Source organism: Palaemon carinicauda, chromosome 17, assembly GCF_036898095.1.
Source record: "Palaemon carinicauda isolate YSFRI2023 chromosome 17, ASM3689809v2, whole genome shotgun sequence".
Classification (NCBI taxonomy): Eukaryota; Metazoa; Arthropoda; class Malacostraca; order Decapoda; family Palaemonidae; genus Palaemon; species Palaemon carinicauda.
The window spans coordinates 69500916-69521282 of NC_090741.1; the positions used below are offsets into that span (position 1 = coordinate 69500916).

The 20367-nt window shown below is 40.8% G+C and overlaps 1 protein-coding gene across 1 annotated transcript in view; it reads right to left on the reverse strand.

Annotated features, from left to right (window-relative positions):
• LOC137656857 (uncharacterized) overlaps nucleotides 1-20367 on the reverse strand; it is a 94399-nt gene that overhangs the window by 21656 nt on the left and 52376 nt on the right. Inside the window, exons 9-13 of the mRNA XM_068391217.1 lie at nucleotides 8856-8962; nucleotides 7337-7428; nucleotides 6834-6941; nucleotides 4087-4274; nucleotides 1546-1706 (exon numbers count right to left, since the gene is read on the reverse strand). Of these exons, the coding sequence (XP_068247318.1) occupies nucleotides 1546-1706; nucleotides 4087-4274; nucleotides 6834-6941; nucleotides 7337-7428; nucleotides 8856-8962 (656 nt within the window). The remainder of the gene's footprint in view (nucleotides 1-1545; nucleotides 1707-4086; nucleotides 4275-6833; nucleotides 6942-7336; nucleotides 7429-8855; nucleotides 8963-20367) is intronic.

Below are 20367 nucleotides of genomic sequence, written 5' to 3' on the forward strand. Positions count from 1 at the left end.
TATGTACAAGTGACTAGTGCCCAAACCCTCTCCATTAATCTATGACCAGGGAGGGCCAGGCAATGGCTACTGATGTCTCAGCACGTAGACTTATAGGCTCCCCCCAAACCCCCAATCCTTAGCTTGCAAGGATGGTGAGGTTGTAGACACTGCTATAAAAACATTGAATTTGAGCGGGTGTCAAACTCCCGTCCAACACACTGCCAGGCAGAGGAATTTTCCTCAATTTCTATACACACTTGTGCACTTTCCTACAAGTGTGATAACAAAAAGTGGATGGGACTGAAGTTGAAAAAATTGAGTAAAACATAAAATGCACCTTAAGTATCCTAGTAGTAGGTTGGCCTTGGCACCAACCGCCCGTTGAGATACTACCGCCAGAGAGTTATGGGGTCCTTTGACTGGCCAGACAGTACTACATAGGACCCTTCTCTCTGGTTACGGTTCTTTCCCTTTGCCTACACAGACACCGAATAGTCTGGCCTATTCTTTACAGATTCTCCTCTGTCCTCATACACCTGACAACACTGAGATTGCCAAACAATTTTCTTCACCCAAGCGGTTAACTACTGCATTGTAATTGTTCAGTGGCTACTTTCCTCTTGGTAAGGGTAGAAGAGACTCTTCAGCTATGGTAAGCAGCTCTTCTAGGAGAAGGACACTCCAAAATCAAACCATTGTTCTCTATTCTTGGGTAGTGCCATAACCTCTGTACCATGGCCTTCCACTGTCTTGGGTTAGAGTTCTCTTGCTTGAGGGTACAATCGGGCACACTTCTATCTAGTTTCTCTTCCTCTTGTTTTGTTGAAGTTTTAATAGTCTTTATATGAAATATTTATTTTAATGTTGTTACTAAACTTGAAATATTTTATTTTTCTTTATTTCCTTTCCTCACTGGGCTATTTTCCCTGTTGGGGCCCCTGGGCTTATAGCATCCTGCTTTTCCAACTAGGGTTGTAGCTTAGCATTTAATAATAATAATAATAATCTCTCAATTCCTATCACTATTTTACTGTTCAATGTGTTTGAAGACCTCTTTTTTTCAGGGAGGAGACTAAAGTCTATAGCAAAACTTTGTAAATTCTTATCCAGGAGGACATTTCCAAATTTGATTCTCGTAGTTTAGGTTTCCATTAATTAGTAATATATCAGTAATGCACTTTGTTACAAGAAAACAAAACCTTAAAACAATAGTATTTATATTCCAAGACTGACCTAGACCCCCCCAAAAACACAAAGTTTATAACCTCTTAACAAATAATTTCAGAAACTAAATTCAAAAGCAAGCAAATTTTCAACTAAAAAGCCAAGAGAAAACAACCTATGCAAAAGAATAGAACAATTGGCTTGTTAAATTAATTGCATTAACAAATTTTACTTAAGATTAAAACACAGATGAGAAGAAAGGGGTGAAGGCAACAATTCAGAGCTGCATATACTCATATCACTTGTATCATATTCTTATGAAAATGTTTATGTTCTTCTTTCATTCCCTAAAATCTGACTAATCTACTATATCAAAAATAAGTAATTTATATTTATTACCTGTGTGTGATCTCACATGAAGTGTCAGTGAGGTAAGATGATTGAACTGCTTGCCGCAAATCTCACAGGTAAACTTCTTAAGACCCGTATGAGTGTTCATGTGATTGTACAAATTTCCTCGCGTTTTGAAGGCCTGGTGGCATATTTCACATGGATATGGTCTGAGGGGAAAGACAGTACAGTATGAGTCATGTTTGCATAGAATTAACATGAAATGACCCAGTATAAACTTGGCCTATCGTGTATAAAAGAAGATATAATTACTAAAAAGAAAAATTGGCCAAAATAGTACATAAGTATAAATTAAGTAATTACAATTTAGTTGCATATTTCATTGTATCTAAAAAGTCAATGAGAAAATGGGGCATTTGAATAAGAATTTCTTATCAAACACTAACAATGATTTCTTAAAGCATTTTACTTGAGCATTCGTTCAAGGAAAAAAAATAACTTGTAAACATTAAAATATAGGCAAGGAATGGTCAACAGACTGAAAGGGGCTTTAGTCTAATATTCAAAATTGAGCATCATATTTCAAAAAAGGGGCAAAATTGGTTTTGTAATTTTTATCTCAATTTAAACCAATACTTCTTGATACCTTCATTTGTATGAGATATGAAGTAAGATGGTACTGTAATTACATTGCAAAGACTGATCACCAATCATTATTACTGCTACAAAATAATAGAGTTAAACACACAAAATTTCTTAACCTTCATACCATTACCATCAAATAGTTTAACATGCCCTTTGAGCTGAAAAATCAATTCATCTTTCAAAAAGTTGGCCCAAAGGATTTATAATAAAAAGGGAAAAAAAAATCTACAGCATTTGTCTCTCAGAGAGAATCAAAATCTGAATCCTAACAGATCTGAAGAAGGTGGATATCCCGGTGAATAGACTGAAGATGCAGCAATGCAACTAGGGATAAAGGAATAGAAATTTAGAACAATAATTATTTATTAAAGTGTTCACTACTGTAATGTATTTGTTCGGTGGCAACTTTCCACTTGGTAAAGGTAAAAGAGACTTAATTTATGGAAAGCAGCTTTTCTAGAAGGCCACTACAAAATCAAACAATTGTTCTCTAGTTTTGTGTAGTGCCATAGCCTTTGTCTTCTACTGTCTTGCATTAGAACTGTTGTTCATGAGGGTACACTCTGGCACACTATTCTATATGTTTTCTCTTCCTCTTGTTTATTTTTAAATGGTGTGTTGGACTGACTTAATAGAAGGGCCATGGTTGCCTGGTGGTTTATCAAGAGGTTATCTTTTACTGATCTGTTTCTTTATCTTCCTCTATTGTATTCATTTTCAAAACCATTGTTACTGTCCTCCCTTCAGCTGAAGTAGCTATCCTGGAGGGTACTTAGCCTTGCATGGGGGTGTCGGGTCTGTCATGTTGACCAACTTTATCCGGCTATTTTTTAGTCTATGAGTTGCATTATATATTCTCATGTGCATAATGCTTTTGTTAGAATTTTTGTTGAGTTTGTTTTCATGTATGATGAAACATTTTTATTGCTTTTAAATCTTATACTGTCTGGAGATATTGATCAAAATCTGGGACCAATGTATCCTAGACTTCACATATTGTCTATTCATGGACTCCATAGCATTGTTATAGACCTAAGTTTCCTCGAGAAATTATGATATTCTATTATGCTCAGAAACTTTTGTTTTTCAAGTGAGGCACTCTTCTGAGGTCCTTATTCAAGGTTTTAGGAAGCTTTTAATTTTTAAATGGGATGCCATTCCTAGAGCAGGGGGAATGGTGGTGTATTAAATGACCGAGTACCCTACTTCTCATAAGTCCTGCTATGAATGTGGATGTCACGAGATTCAGGTAATTTAAATTTGAGGTAGGCATAACTTTTATTTGTGTTTGATCTTTCGGAATTCAGACTTGAATGATTCTATCTTTGATTGTCTTCTTACCATTATAACTAAGATAAAAGATGATACAAATACCTCTTTTGTGCTTGTTGGTGATTTCAATGCTCACCATAGGGAGTGATTAAATTATGCTTCTCCTACTGATTACTATGGCTGAAGAGCTTTGGACTTTGCCTCTATATAATAATGAATATAACCATTGCCTCTAGTATGTCAAAAAAACACATTGTATGTGGTAACCCTCAAAGAAAAATATTAATCAAGCTACGTACACATAATCTTATAATCTACATTTTGGGATTTACATGCATCTGACCAAAATTGCTCTTTAGCAAATGAAGGCCAAATTTGTGAGCAGAAGGAAATCTATGTGGGAGCTAAACAGTCTTTGATCTTTGTAAGAGGCAATACTGTACCTTATTACAAAAATCTTTTAAAATCATATTAATCCATATTCTGGATACATTATGTGTTATTGCAAAATAAAAATGGCTGCACCAAAAATTTTTTTTTACTAATCACTTCACTTCACCAACATTACACTCATCTTCCAGGAACTACAAACCATCAAAACCAAACATCAATTATCTAACAAAACACAAAATGTTCTAGTAAAATCTACTAACTGGAAATAAAGTAACATACCTTTCCTCTGAATGAACACTGTAATGTCTCTGGAGCAGCTGTTTGTGTTTAAACGAAGCGTTACATATATGACATACGAAGAGACGGCCATTGTTGTGCGTTGACTCTCGATGGTAAATGAGCGAGCTAGGATGAGTAAACACTTTCCCACACGTTGTGCAAGGGTATTCTCGTTCCTCTTTTGGCGGCTTTAAAAGATGCGGCATAAAAAAACTTTTATTACAATTTATTAAAGGATGCAAACATAAAAAAGACATTAAAAAACTAAATTACCTAATAAATATGTTACAGTAATTTATAATTTTGTTTCCAATATCAGAAGCATTTCAACCATCAGTTATTAGTGACTTTTTTATTCTATAGTATTAGCAAGTGTTGATAGATATGAACAACAGTGTGTGGTGATGACTTTCATGTAATGAGTTATCTTACCCTGTACTGAGGATGTGTTAATAATGTACAATTACCTCTGCAAAGTATTATGAACTAAAATACTATGAAAGAAACTACAAGAAATCAACGTAGTGCAGAACAGCGGGTTACCTAGTGTGTTAGTCAACTGCAGGTAGGGAAAGGTCAGTGAGTTGGTAGGATATGAGTTGACCTATCCTAGTGCACAAAGCATTCTAGATCCTCAATCTTCGAGCATGTCTCTGTTACCTAACCCCTACAAATAAAGAGGGTTGACTGCAGTGGATTACTTGTATTCAGTGAAGTATAAGCTATGATTTTCATTCATGAGCCTCCGCAGAAGTGCAGCACTAGCGTGCCAGTCATAAACAATGAAGCCAAAGTTAAGTCCTCCTCGAATATTAGGATAAAACTATATTCTAACCTATCAATTCCCCATTTTCATTGTGGACTAGACTCTAAATTGTAACCATTGTATTACAAAAAAAAATGCCCATTATTTTAGTTTAAGTTTAGTTTCTAAACTTCTGATGCCCAAAGGCATTGTGACTGTTATCATTAGTCTGTTACTTAACCTTGTTATAAACTTCATTATAATACCCTCCTTCAAGTACATTCTTTCTTTCTTTCTTTGCCTTCAGCTTTTCCCCATTTCTTTATGGGGTAGCTGTTTCTAGTCAGTATATTACCACTGTACAATTAATAAACAAAAACCTTTATATTCAGGGCTCAAGGAAATTTACTCAATGATGTTTTGGGGTAATAAGCTTGGAAGTGTTTTTGAAATACTTTCCTTTTCAGATAATTCTAGTGTTTTAGAAGGCTATATTTCAGCAACAAGGGTTAGAATCGCTGATTCAGCATTATGAAGCTTCATCTGTGGTGGATAACGGGGGAGGGTGGGCTGTGGCACCCTAGCAGTACCAGCAGAACTCGGTTGAGTCCCTTGTCAGGATGGGAGGAACGTAGAGAGTAGAGGTCCCCTTTTTTGTTTTTGTTTCATTTGTTGATGTTGGCTACCCCCCAAAATTGGGGGAAGTGCCTTGGTATATGTATGTAATATTCAAACTAGTGGTGACCGAATTTGTCTGATGACTAGTTTTTCTCACTGCTTGGACTTATGTACTGTATTTTATCTATAACTGAACAAAAAAAACTTTGAGAACCAATATTTACATGGCCAGTAGCCATTCCTGCAGTTGTGAATGTAAATGTAACTCGAGTTCTGTAATGTAAGGGATTCCCAAGTTAGGTTTGAATATTTTGTCAATAGATTACCTGGCTTATGAAAATTAAATATATTGTAAAGTTTAAAAAATTGTGGCTACACCTTCAACAATTAGTATCTACCAGCGCTATAATATACATCTACAGTACAACATTTATCAGTCTCCACAAAAGTGAATGTATCTGACAAGCATAATGCATTGTATATATAGACTTTTACTTTGATAAATTAGAATGAATGAGACAGGGTACATGACACATGGTAACAAAATGAGAGTTGTGTTGATACAGTACAAGCACTTACAAATTGAGGATTCCAATTTGGTGTTAAGGTCAATTCCTTGTTTTATTTTAGTATAGTTTGTTTTATACAAGGACAGGAATTTCTTTCAGAAACTTTCTGTCACAAGTTATGATAATCTATCCTTGAACTTTTAATATCCAACGTGATTAAAATATCTACCCCATACACATTACAACATCAAGTATGGAAATTAAACTATAAAGAAGTGTACAAAACATGGCCGGCCATTATGCAGAAGATCTGAGTGTTAACAGCAACATAAAAAAACTTTTTAAAAATATCTAAAATATGAAAATAAAATGGAAAGAAAGAATTGGAAATCAATGTAAATAAAGCAAAGTTTATGAGGACCAGAATGGAAGTATAATAAACATTAAATCTGGAAAGTGGCTGGAAGGTTGCTGCGGCAGTGTAAGGTTAGTTGGGTGCATGAATTGAATGGAAGAAATAAAACATGTTCGTTGCCTTGCAAAGTCAATACTAAGTGTGCAAATGAAAAACAATAAACAAAATGACTCGACTACAGTGAAACAATATTTTACCAGTACATAAAACAAAATGCTATGACATTTTAAATACTTGTATTCACTGACACAATAAAAATACAAGAAATTCTAAAGAGTTATGACTGTAAATTGTAAAGACATAAGAGCTGGAGTTGGAGTGTGTTGGGAAGCCATTTTTTTAATGAACTGGCTACTGAAAGAAAGACTAAGATGATTTGGACAAGCAATAAAGAGAAAAGGGCAGTTCTCAAAGGCATTACCGGTATATAAAAAGTACTTGAAAACTATATCAGTATTACCTCATGTAAAGCATAATGATTACGGAGACTATGTTGATACGCAAATCTCTTCCCACAAGTTGCACAGGCAAAAGGCTTGGCGCCTTCATGCATACTTGATACGTGTGTCTGAAAGAAAAGGGAAAGATTGTAGTTTGACATAACATTCAATCCAAACAAAAAACTTTTTTCATGAACATTAAGTGATCAAGCTCATTCTATCTTAGATTCTATAAGTACATTTTAAAATCAGAAGGCCTTTAAATCTTAGAGCAATATTTCCAATCTAAAATATTCATCTTAGGACAATATTTCCCAGAATAAGCAAATTACCATCCTTAATTTTTATCCAATTACAAAATACTAGAACACAATATTGTGAAGCAAAATCCTATTACTATTATATTAAAATAAAAATAAAAAATATTTTCATGAAATGTGGCACAGTAAAGACAATCTACTTTCACTAATTACCCTTTGTGACAGAAATTACACACTAAAACACTTGTTAAAACTTTACTCACATTATAGCCTTCTTGGGTGACGAAAGTTCGATTGGGGCAGTGGGGGCACTTAAAATCTACTTTGTCACCCTCATTTTCAATTTCAATAATTCCTGAAACAAGATATAAATTCATTAAAACCTTTAAATTGCCAATCAAAACTAATACACCATGGCTAACCAAAAGATAGTTTGAGAACTAAAATTCCAATAAAAGAAGTCCTACTGGAGAAAACTCATTCCATGTACAATCCCATTAAGGTTAAAGCTGATGTAAAACCATTTATGATGATATAATGATTGGGGCATAAAGCAGTCACAATATAAGTACTTAAAAGACCCCTGGATCTCCTTATTGCATACTGCTGGATAGCATTTTCACCTGGCTTTCTTAACAAAGTTTAGTATCCTCTTTTAGGTAATTAAATATCGCTAAGGTAGAAAAAAAAGCCTTAAAGAGAACGAATTACTAACAGAGCGGATGGATGGTAGGAGAAAGACAAATGATTACAGAATGAATCCTCTGGAATAATGTGAATATTAAAATGAAGCAGAAGTTGAATAGAAAAAACAAGGAATAGTATTAAGCAGGAAATTCAGATATCTGAGCCTTGCAGCATGGCAATGTTGAGTTACCTCTATAATTCAAATGAAAACTGAATCAAAACTAGACTAAAATCTTGGTGATATTCAAGCCAAAATTAAAAGCTTCAACATAACTGATCAATTCAGTTGAAGGTTCTACTGCTACCAAGCAATATTTGCTAAAAACATACATAAGGTGATATGAGGTTTTTTATTGAAAGTACAACTTTAGAGAATTTTTGTAGGAAATTGATTACTACTACTTTTGTTATTGCAAGACTAACCAGAGCACAAAATACCACTCTTAGACAATTATGGTTGACCAAAATTTTCTTCTAGAACAAAGAGGCAAAAAGTGACAACTTTGGGATCTATAAAGATGCTGCAAAGAACTTTTATCTCTGCTTTCAATGGGCACACAAGGCACAAAGATAAAGGTACAGTTGCCTTCATAAATTTAAACACTTGACAATAAGATGAAAGGAGACATCTGGCAAATCTTCAACGTAAAGACAAAACGATACAAAAAAGATTTTCATCCCATTATGATAAGACAATTGTTTTCTCAAATTACTGCAGCCTACATTAGATATAGAATAATATTATTCAATTCACATTACTGTACATGCTATTTGGAAAACATCCTTATTATCCCATTTTCTTATGTGTAACCATTTTTTTTAAATGTGATACCAACAGCTTTGCATAAGCTAAATGCAAGGATATTACCTACTACTGTACTGACTAAACTGTGGATTTCCAAATAACACCTTAGCTTGCCTTTAAGTACACTGGAATTCACCAACATGGGATACTGAAATTCCTGACCCAAACTATACCAACATGTATGAAAGGTTTTCACTTCCCTCAGTTAAGAACTGGAATAATTACAACTAAGAGTACAATTCAACTCTCATAATCTCAGTTCCTCCTGACAACTAAGCAATTACACTTACCCAATCCTTTATGGTCAGATGAAGACTGATGGATATTGAGATCTTCTAAAGTGGAGAACTTATCCTTGCAGAAGGCACATTGAAGAATAACTTGTTTATGTAATCGTCTGAAAAGAAAACTAATAATGAAGACAGTATTCTGGAAAAAATGACTGGCATTAAATAAAACAGGAACACATGTTCATTTTATTTATTAGTCATAAAATTAAAGACAATTAGATCATCAATAAAAATCCCAAACATTTTGATATGATTTACAAAATTGGCCCCAGTTACACCAGTTGTAACTGGGAAAACCTCTCCTAACATGATTAGAAGCTGAAGAAACTGCAAAAACCCTTCACCAATGCCGAAAGTGCCTTACGTGAGATGAATTGATGGCACCACCCCCTTGCAGTCCTAAAGGGTATGTTCTTGAAAAAAAAACAGGATTTACGAAATTCTATTTGAAGGATTACAGGTTGGTAAAGTTTTGAGATCGGCTAATCACAACCCACCCCCCCCCCAAAAAAAAAGAAGAAGAAGAAGAAGAAGTAAATAGTTGTTAAATTGCCCTTGAAATTGAAAAATAGAATACATAAATACTTTAATAAAGCACAATTAACATTTTAAACTTCATGTTTATTGGAATTATCATGGAAAACCCCTCAAGCTCTTAAAGACGGCTAAATAAGACTAACAACACAGTCACAGATGTTTTCATATTTCATTCTCTGAGATTTACGATGATTATACATTCAACATTTACTGTAAATGTATGTATTTCAATATGATTTTATACACTTTTATTCTTATTTTCTGGGCTCAAAGGTATAAATACTGCTAAATATGCCAGAGAAAAAAGTTGCATGGAATGCCAGGAATATACCCAGCTCCCTCACCCCTAAAGGGTGTCGGTATTAAAACTGGGGCGAGTGATACCACTACCAAAGGTCCCTTTCCAATTAGACTTCTCCCTCCTCAAAATACCCCGTTACTACGTGGTGTCGTTCACTACAGCTACTCCCCCCCCCCCCCCACCACTACCTATCCTCCCATCATTCCTCCCGTGAACGTTCGAACGTATTTTTCGTAGCTCTGTGTTATTTTGTGTTCTTGAAGATGTCAGGCGTTTTGGCGATACCTGCTCCCAAGTTGGTCCCTCGCCCAGAAATAGATTTTTCCTTTGTCGTAGTCCCTTTATTGTACAACAATATAATTCATGTACTTTTAATACTTTTCTAACGATATTACAACTTCAATATCTTAGTCAAATAAAATGGCCTAAACTCTCTTATTTTTCCATATATTATTTTCGACATCCAACGTACAATGAAAATCGATTTCAGTTGAAACAACGTAACCCGAGGTATACCTATACAGTAGATTAATAAATAAAATATGGTAAAGTATTGCATTATACTGTATAGCATGTTAAATAAAATATATTAAAAGAAAATGAATAATGTACAATAAGGAATAAAAAAATGTTATTTTCATTAGTAAAATAAATTTTTGAATATACTTACCCGATGATCATGTAGCTGTCAACTCTGTTGCCCGACAGAAATCTACAGTCGGGATACGCCAGCGATCGCTATACAGGTGGGGGTGTACACAACAGCGCCATCTGTGGTCAGGTACTCCAGTACTTCTTGTCAACACCACCTCAATTTTTTCCTCGGTCCACTGGTTCTCTATGGGGAGGAAGGGTGGGTCAATTAAATCATGATCATCGGGTAAGTATATTCAAAAATTTATTTTACTAATGAAAATAACATTTTTCAATATTAATCTTACTCGATGATCATGTAGCTGATTCACACCCAGGGTGGTGGGTGGAGACCAGCATACATGTTAACAAAGAAGCTAAGTATCCCGTATTTTATTTTATTAGTTATTCAAAAATAACATAAAATAAATAAGTACCTGGTAAGGAAGACGACTTGAACCATTACTCTGCCTTTATTAAGTACGTCTTCCTTACTGAGCGTAGCGGTCCTCTTAGGATGCTGAACGACTCTTAGGTGCTGAAGTATAAAGGGCTGCAACCCATACTAAAGGACCTCATCACAACCTTTAACCTCGGCGCTTCTCAAGAAAGAATTGACCACCCGCCAAATCAACAAGGATGCGGAAGGCTTCTTAGCCGACCGTACAACCCATAAAAAGTATTCAAGAGAAAGGTTAAAAAGGTTATGGGATTATGGGAATGTAGTGGCTGAGCCCCCGCCTACTACTGCATTCGTTGCTACGAATGGTCCCAGGGTGTAGCAGTTCTCGTAAAGAGACTGGACATCTTTGAGATAGAATGATGCGAACACTGACTTGCTTCTCCAATAGGTTGCATCCATAACACTCTGCAGAGAACGGTTCTGTTTGAAGGCCACTGAAGTAGCCACAGCTCTCACTTCATGTGTCCTTACCTTCAGCAAAGCAAGGTCTTCTTCCTTCAGATGAGAATGTGCTTCCCTAATCAGAAGCCTGAATTAGTAAGAAACTGAGTTCTTAGACCTTGGAAGAGAAGGCTTCTTGATAGCACACCATAAGGCTTCTGATTGTCCTCGTAAAGGTTATGACCTTTTTAGATAGTACCTAAGAGCTCTAACTGGGCAAAGTACTCTCTCCAGTTCGTTCCCCACCAAGTTGGACAGGCTTGGGATCTCGAACGACTTAGGCCAAGGACGTGAAGGAAGCTCGTTTTAGCAAAAAACCGAGCTGCAAGGAACATGTAGCCGTTTCAGATGTGAAAACTATGTTCCTGCTGAAGGCGTGGATCTCACTTACTCTTTTAGCTGTTGTCAAGCACACGAGGAAAAGAGTTTTTAATGTGAGGTCCTTAAAAGAGGCTGATTGGAGAGGTTCAAATCTTGATGACATAAGGAACCTTAGGACCACGTCTAGATTCCAGCCTGGAGTGGACAACCGACGTTCCTTTGAGGTCTCAAAAGACCTAAGGAGGTCCTGTAGATCTTTGTTGGTGGAAAGATCCAAGCCTCTGTGGCGGAAAACCGCTGCCAACATACTTCTGTAACCCTTGATCGTAGGAGCTGAAAGGGATCTTACGTTCCTTAGATGTAACAGGAAGTCAGCAACCTGGGTTACAGTGGTACTGGTTGAGGAAACTGCATTGGCCTTGTACCAGCTTCGGAAGACTTCCCCTTTAGACTGATAGACTCTGAGAGTGGATGTCCTCCTTGCTCTGGCAATCGCTCTGGCTGCCTCCTTCGAAAAGCCCCTAGCTCTTGAGAGTCTTTCGAAAGTCTGAAGGCAGTCAGACGAAGAGCGTGGAGGTTTGGGTGTACCTTCTTTACGTGAGGTTGACGTAGAAGGTCCACTCCTAGAGGAAGAGTCCTGGGAATGTCGACCAGCCATTGCAGTACCTCTATGAACCATTCTCTCGCGGGCCAGAGCGGAGCCAACCAACGTCAGCCGTGTCCCTTTGCGAGAGGCGAACTTCTGAAGTACCCTGTTGACAATCTTGAACGGCGGGAATGCATACAGGTCGAGATGGGACCAATCCAGCAGAAAAGCATCCACGTGAACTGCTGCTGGGTCTGGAATCGGAGAACAATACAACGGGAGCCTCTAGGTTATCGAGGTAGCGAACAGATCTATGGTTGGCTGACCCCACAGGGCCCAAAGTCTGCTGCAAACATTCTTGTGAAGGGTCCACTCTGTGGGGATGACCTGACCCTTCCGGCTGAGGCGATCTGCCATGACATTCATATCGCCCTGAATGAACCTCGTTACCAGCGTGAGCTTTCGATCTTTTGACCAGATGAGGAGGTCCCTTGCGATCTAGAACAACTTCCACGAATGAGTCCCTCCCTGCTTGGAGATGTAAGCCAAGGCTGTGGTGTTGTCAGAGTCCACCTCCACCACCTTGTTAAGCTGGAGGGACTTGAAGTTTATCAAGGCCAGATGAACCGCCAACAGCTCCTTGCAATTGATGTGAAGTGTCCTTTGCTCCTGATTCCATGTTCCCGAGCATTCCTGTCCGTCCAAAGTCGCACCCCAGTCCGTGTCTGATGCGTCCGAGAAGAGACGGCGGTCGGGTTTCTGAACAGCCAAAGGTAGACTTCCTTGAGAAGAAAGCTGTTCTTTCACCACGTGAGAGTAGACCTCCTCTCTTCGGAAACAGGAACTGAGACCGTCTCTAGCGTCATGTCCTTTATCCAGTGAGCAGCTAGATGATACTGAAGGGGGCGGAGGTGGAGTCTCCCTAACTCGATGAACAGGGCCAGCGATGAAAGTGTCCCTGTTAGACTCATCCACTACCTGACTGAGCATCGGTTCCTTCTCAGCATGCTCTGGATGCATTCTAGGGCTTGGTAGATCCTTGGGGTCGACGGAAAAGCCCGAAAAGCTCGACTCTGAAGCTCCATACCCAGGTAGACAATGGTCTGGGATGGGACGAGCTGGGACTCCTCAAAATTGACCAGGAGGCCCAGTTCCTTGGTCAGATCCATAGTCCATCTGAGAATCTCCAGACAGCGACGACTTGTGGGAGCTCTTAAAAGCCAGTCGTCTGACGGAGCCGGACACAAGATCATGGTACTGCTGCACAGTCTGTGAACTGTCAACCATGGGGAAGCGAGGAAGTACAGCGACAACCCGAAACTGTCTAGACTGTCTGGGTCGTACAGACAACTCCTTATCGGGTTACTGAGGTTGCCGCACTGCGTCACAACAAGTCACTTCTGCTGGTTGTTGAACGTCTTCCCCGTGACACACTGACTCCATAAACAAAAAATCCTCTAACAAGGACTAAGCTTGGACTGCATGTCTTGCAACAAAGCTCAAGGTCTATGGGAGCAGGTGTGGCAACAGACGGGGTTAGCGACTGAAGCGGAACCATTACCCTCCCTGGAAGCATGTTATGCTTAAATAAAAGTCTATAGGAGGCTAAGCAGCTTAAGGCTCCTCTCCAAATGACAGAGTCCTCAAGGGAATATCAGAAGGAGGGAGAATAGCACTTTCTCATCTACAGGAACCATATCCGAGAAAAGCTAAGTTCTCTCAGTGAGGGTTTCACTGGTGCAAAAGCAGCAGACCAGAAGGCAACGTTATGAAACTGCTTGACAGTCTTGTGAGTTGGCAACAACCAAAGATGTGTGACTGAGGAGCATGCGGTAAGGTATGCAGAGCATGCTGTAAGGTATGCACATGCTGTAAGGTATACAGAGCATGCTGTAAGGTATGCAGAGCATGCTGTATGTAGAGCATGCTGTAAGGTATGCAGAGCATGCTGTATGTAGAGCATGCTGTAAGGTATGCAGAGCATGTTGCATGGCATGCGGCTTATGCTGCATGGGATGAGGCTCATGCTGCATGGGATGAGGCTCATGCTGCATGGTATGAGGCTCATGCTGCATGGGATGAGGCTCATGCTGCAAGGGATGAGGCTCATGCCGCATGGGTTGAGGAGGATGCCGCATAGTATGAGGCTCCTGCCTCATGGGTTGAGGAGGTTGCCGCATAGCATGAGGCTCCTGCCTCATGGTTTGAGGAGGATGCCGCATAGCATGAGGCTCCTCATAGCATGAGGCTCCTGCCTCATGGGTTGAGGAGGATGCCGCATAGCATGAGGCTCCTGCCTCATGGGTTGAGGAGGAAGCCGCATAGCATGAGGCTCCTGCCTCATGGGTAGAGGAGGTTGCCGCATAGCATGAGGCTCCTGCCTCATGGGTTGAGGAGGATGCCGCATAGCATGAGGCTCCTGCCTCATGGGTTGAGGAGGATGCCGCATAGCATGAGGCTCCTCATAGCATGAGGCTCCTGCCTCATGGGTTGAGGAGGATGCCGCATAGCATGAGGCTCCTGCCTCATGGTTTGAGGAGGATGCCGCATAGCATGAGGCTCCTGCCTCATGGGTAGAGGAGGTTGCCGCATAGCATGAGGCTCCTGCCTCATGGTTTGAGGAGGATGCCGCATAGCCTGAGGCTCCTCATAGCATGAGGCTCCTGCCTCATGGGTAGAGGAGGTTGCCGCATAGCATGAGGCTCCTGCCTCATGGGTTGAGGAGGTTGCCTCATAGTGCTGGAACCCGGCAACTCCCGATGCGGCAACTCACGCATGAAAGCAGGAGGCGCAGCAAGAACATGCGTCTGGCAGGGTGGACTGCGCATCGGAGGTGGAGCTCTCACAGGTGGAGGGTGGGAGCAGGCAGCCGCAGTATCTGCTGAGCGCACAACCTCGGCGGGTTGTAGGTTAACAGGCTACATTGTCAACCTTCCAGCATGATACTCCTGTATGAAGGAGCAAGCTGAGACTGTATAGTCTGCAGCATGGACCACTAGGGTCTATGAAAGACAACAACAAACGGAGCTACTGTCCGTTGAGACTGAGGGTCTAAAACAGCTGGTGCGGCAACAGACGGAGTTACTGCCTGTTGCGGTACCACCTTGCCTCTCTGGGAGGTGTGCAGTTGTCGTACTGCAGCAAGTCCGAACTGACCCAGTGCTAATGGCTACACCTAGGAGTTGGACTTGCGCGGAAGGGACCGACTTGCACTTAAAAGCTGCAAGATTTGGTCCATGGTTTCTGCGAGAAACCTCTTCCGCAGATGAGGAATAAATGGGCTCTCTCGTCTTTGTGTGGGTGGGGTGATCACGTCGGCTACGTGAGTGGGTACACCCGAAACCACGGAGGGAAACGTCTGTTCGTCGATCAAGGCCTGATGAACCCATAAGTCCTTCGACGTTACTTCTCCCCTGGGCTTGGGAGCTTGTAAGAGGTCCCAGACTAGGCGAACAACTGGCACGAACAGACGAACCCTCGAACGCAACACTGTAACACTTTGCGCTTATCACTTTATCACTTTTGAATTTCTGTTTGCACTTATTTCACTGAACTCGAAACTTTAAGTGGTTTGTACCTGAAACACGCAATTCTATCCTTCCTTAAAAGTTAGTAATTGCGAAAACAGAATTACAATGTAACAGAAAAATCTAATGAAAGATAAATAATTCAGTGGCTGGAAAGAGACTAAACACTAGATCAAATAAACTACGTTTAAAATCTCTCACCGCATAAAGCTTGAGAACAAGAATAAAACTCTAGAAACGTTTACCTTCTTCCCCTAAAGAGACTAGGGAGAAGAGCAAAAACGATAACAACGTTACTCGCTTGAACGAAACGTTTATCCTCCTCTCTCTCCCTCCGTCTCTATCTCTCTCTCTCCCTCCGTCTCTATCTCTCTCTCTCTCTCTCTTGACTTAGAACCTGAGAGATGAGCCCAATTATATATATCGTTAAAACATATTATTGTTAAAGGAAAAAAACTGAAAGATTTCCCAAATAAAAAGTTCCTTTATTAGAATTAAAACCATTTAAGCTAAGAAAGAATGAACAAAACGCTAGAATCGGTTTACTCTTACTGCAACGTGAAACCGTGAATACTCTCTCTCTATCGTAACGATAGAGCGCAAGTTGAACGTTCTGAACGTCAACAACTGCGGAGACAAAACAAAACGTTAGTTCAACTTTGAAAACAGTACGAGACTATCAAAGAAATTCTTTCAAAAACATAAAATAGCATAAAATCTTAACAGGTAAAAACGATATGACGGGCTCAATGTTAATTAACTTCGGTTCCAAGAAAAGACCGCCTACTATTAGGAAAGGTCGCATAAAAACAAACATAAAAATTAATTTTAATAAGTTTATAATAAAAGGAAGTTAATCGAAGAGGCCTGTAAAAGGCGGAGAGATATAAAATAAATCTATAACTTTGTTAAGCAAAATAAAGAGAGTCTATACTCTCTTCGACACCAAAACTTCCGTCTAAGGGAAGGGTCGGCCATTTAAAAGTGAAAGAGAGTTCATACTCTCTTCGTCACCAAAATTAAATCAAATTAATTCCAAAAACTTGCTAAGCTAATGATAAAGCTTCCTGAATAGCGAAGGCTAAACTCTAGAGCAAATACATCACCAAATCGTGAACAATAACTCCAGAATCAACAGCGTATCCAAGTAGGTCTAGCCGGTGGCACGACAGAGGAAAAATTGAGGTGGTGTTGACAAGAAGTACTGGAGTACCTGACCACAGATGGCGCTGTTGTGTACACCCCCACCTGTATAGCGATCGCTGGCGTATCCCGACCGTAGATTTCTGTCGGGCAACAGAGTTGACAGCTACATGATCATCGGGTAAGATTAATATTGAAAAAATTGGGCAACTGCATGAAAAACTAAACTTGTAAAGCATAGGAGTGGCCTAGTTTGCCCTGATGATTTTATACATGGCACATTATAGGCTGGTAGGAGACATGACCAATCAGAGTAAATTGCTTAGTATCCTGGCTGTTGACTGGCTCTACAACAGCAAGATCACCCTCCAACCTCCTGTACCATTCAGTACAGCACATTGTCCAGTTTGCTTTTGCGAATACGTATGCGACAATGCTCTGCATCTTAATCTGTGGTGTGTTTTTTTTCCCATTATTTATGTAAAATTGCGAGTTGCTTTCAGCCCTACAGTACCAGGTAAAATTATATCCTGCACCTTCTTAGACATCTGGTAGTGAAACCAATTGCATAAAAAGACAAAGCAAACATTGAAAGCAATCTAAAACAGTAATTGCTTGGTGCAACTTAGTGTGCAAGTAGCATTAGTTCTTGGTAATGACGAGTCATCTGTAGCCAGATGATTTCAACATTAGTGTGTTGCTATGAGGAGTTAAATAGTGCCTGAACTCATGGGTCTCTCTTATGTACACTGAATTCATCATGCTTGGCACATTGAAACATTGGCCCTAGAGCAGGGGAAACAAAATTTCTAGGGCAATTTATGTCATATTGGATTCCCTGTTCTAGCATTTTACAAGAAGCTCCTTGGAGACCAATCTGCCCATGTAATTCTTTGAGAATCCGAAAACGCACTTAGAGCATAATCTGTTCATATAGCTATACAGAAAATTAATTCTAATAAAATTTTCAGTTACTTCCTATCATTATTCTTTTGTTGGTTACACTACAAAATGTCATCATATGTAAGTTGACACATGTCATTGCTCACTGTGAAAGGTTTGCAAGTCATGAGTCTGACAGCAATTTTGTCACATTCAAATTCACCAGATAATTACCCCAAAAATCAAAAATTTTAAGTAATTTTTATTTTTCCTAACATACTTACCGAGAACTACTTTCTTAGGAGTTACCTGTAACCTCCTCTCTACCGACCAGAGTTTTGTGTAGGGTACCCTCTATCCCGTTTTCTATGGAGGCCTACCCCCGGCATTAAAGAATGTGCCCCGAGGGTAGGCTTATCGCTAGGTCGATGTCCGCCCGGGTCAACATCTCCAGTAAGTTCTATTGAAGTAGCACAATACTTGCAAGGGAAGAGAGGCACTCGGGGAAGGAAGGGAGGGCCATTACCCGAAAGTAGTTCTCGGTAAGTATGTTAGGAAAAATAAAAATTACTTAAAATTTTTTATTTGTTCCAACACGAATACTTACCTCGAACTACTTTCTTAGGAGACTTACACTTTAGGAGGCGGGAGTGCTATTCTGACCTACAGACCCGGTAAGCGGAGGCCAAGAGGCCCAGGAATAACGGTACATACTAGAAAACGGACGAGGGGGCAACTACACAAAGAGCTCACGTTAGTGTCTAAGTACTCACCCTTTGAAAAAACTTCTTCTGATGTTGCATCCAGTAGCGTAGTCGTGAAGAACGTGTTATCCAAAGGTACAAGTTGGTACTCCCCGATGAGGCTAGGGAGCAACTGGGTAGGATGGAAGGAAACGCACCTGTGTCTCCCGGTTGCTATCCATGATTGAGCCTGGGGCTTTTACCGTTACACCACTTGGAGGGCGGAGATGACTGTTCCAATGGAGAACCCGTCTAAGGACTTCCTCGAGTAGTCCTTGAGGTAATGGGCAGTAAAGGTCGACTGGTTCGACCAAGTACCTGCCCGAAGGATCTGACCCACTGCCATGTTTTTCTCAAAGGCTAAGGACGTGCTCATGCCTCTGATGTCATGAGGTTTGGGGGTCCTGGCACGGCCAGGCCTTCCTCCTTGTAGGCTCTGTCAATAACTTGTCTCAACCAGAAGGAAATGGTGTTCTTGGACACTTGCTTCTTAGTAATACCTGTGGATACGAAGAAGCTCTAGATGCCTGGGCGGAGATGAGCCATTCTTTCAAGGTATTTCCTAATGGTCCGTACAGGGCATAATTTCAAATCCTCCAAATTACCCGTCCTAGGGATGGCTGGTATTGAGAAACCTTCGAACTTCGGATCCCAAACTGCCGGGTTCTGGGTCTTCGCCACAAAAGGAGGAACGAACTTGAAGGATACTTCTTTCCACCCCTTCGAATGAGAAACGTCATATGACAGACCATGGATCTCACCCACTCTCTTAACGGACGCCAAGGCCAGCAAGAAGACGGCCTTGAGAGTGAGATCCCTGTCCACGATATCTTTCAAAGGTTCAAAGGGGGGGGCCACACAACATCTTCAGGACCTTAGCTAAGTCCCACTGGGGCACCCTACTCGCCTGTGGGGGGCAGGACTGCTCGAAGCTCTTGACAAGCATCGCTATGTGCCTAGAGGCCCCCAGGTCGATGCCCTTCAGGAAGAAGACTTGGCCTAAGGCGGCCCGAACTCCTTTTATGGCTGGGATTGACATTCCCATCTTGTCTCTGAGAAACACCAGAAAATCTGCTATGTCTGGGACAGAGGCCTTAAGAGGCTTAATGTGCCTCTCAGAGCACCACTTCGTGAAGGAGGCCCACTTAGCCTGGTAGACCGCGGCTGAAGACTTTCTCAGGTATAGCGACATTCTCTTAGCAGTGGATGAAGAATACAGTATCCTTCTTTCTTCAGGAGTCGCTCGATAGTCTCCAGGCGTGAAGACGTAGGGAGAGTGGGTTGTCGTGGATCCTGAGAAAATGAGGTTGATGCAGAAGGTCTGACCTGTCGGGCAAAGGCCACGGGGGTTGACTCGCCAGGTCTTATAGGTCCGCGAACCACTCTCTCTCCGGCCACCAGGGCGCTACCAAAGTCATCTTTAGGTTTCGGGCTGTCCTTACTCTGTTGAGCACCTGCCTTATCAACGTGAAAGGGGGAAAAGCGTACACGTCTAGATTGTCCCACTTGTGCTGAAAGGCGTCTTCCAAGGCTGCCTTCGGGTCTGGTACAGGAGAACAATATACGGGGAGTTGGGCGTTGAGTTTTGTTGCAAAGAGGTCCATCACCGGGGAACCCCAACGTTGGATGATGAGCTTGGCTACTTCTGGAAGGAGGGACATTCTGTCCCTACTATCTGGCCCACTCTGCTGAGACCGTCGGCCAGCACGTTTTTCTTCCCGGGAATGAACCTTGCTAACAACACCACTTGGTTCTCTTCTGCCCAATCTAGAATTTTCATGGTGAGATCGCACAACTCCTTCGACTTCAAGCCTCCTTGCTTCTTTATGTATGCTACTACCGTGGCGTTGTCGCACATCAACGCCACGGTGTTTCCCTTTAGAAGATCTGCGAAGTGTAGGCAAGCCTTCTGGACTGCCTTCAACTCCAGGACAT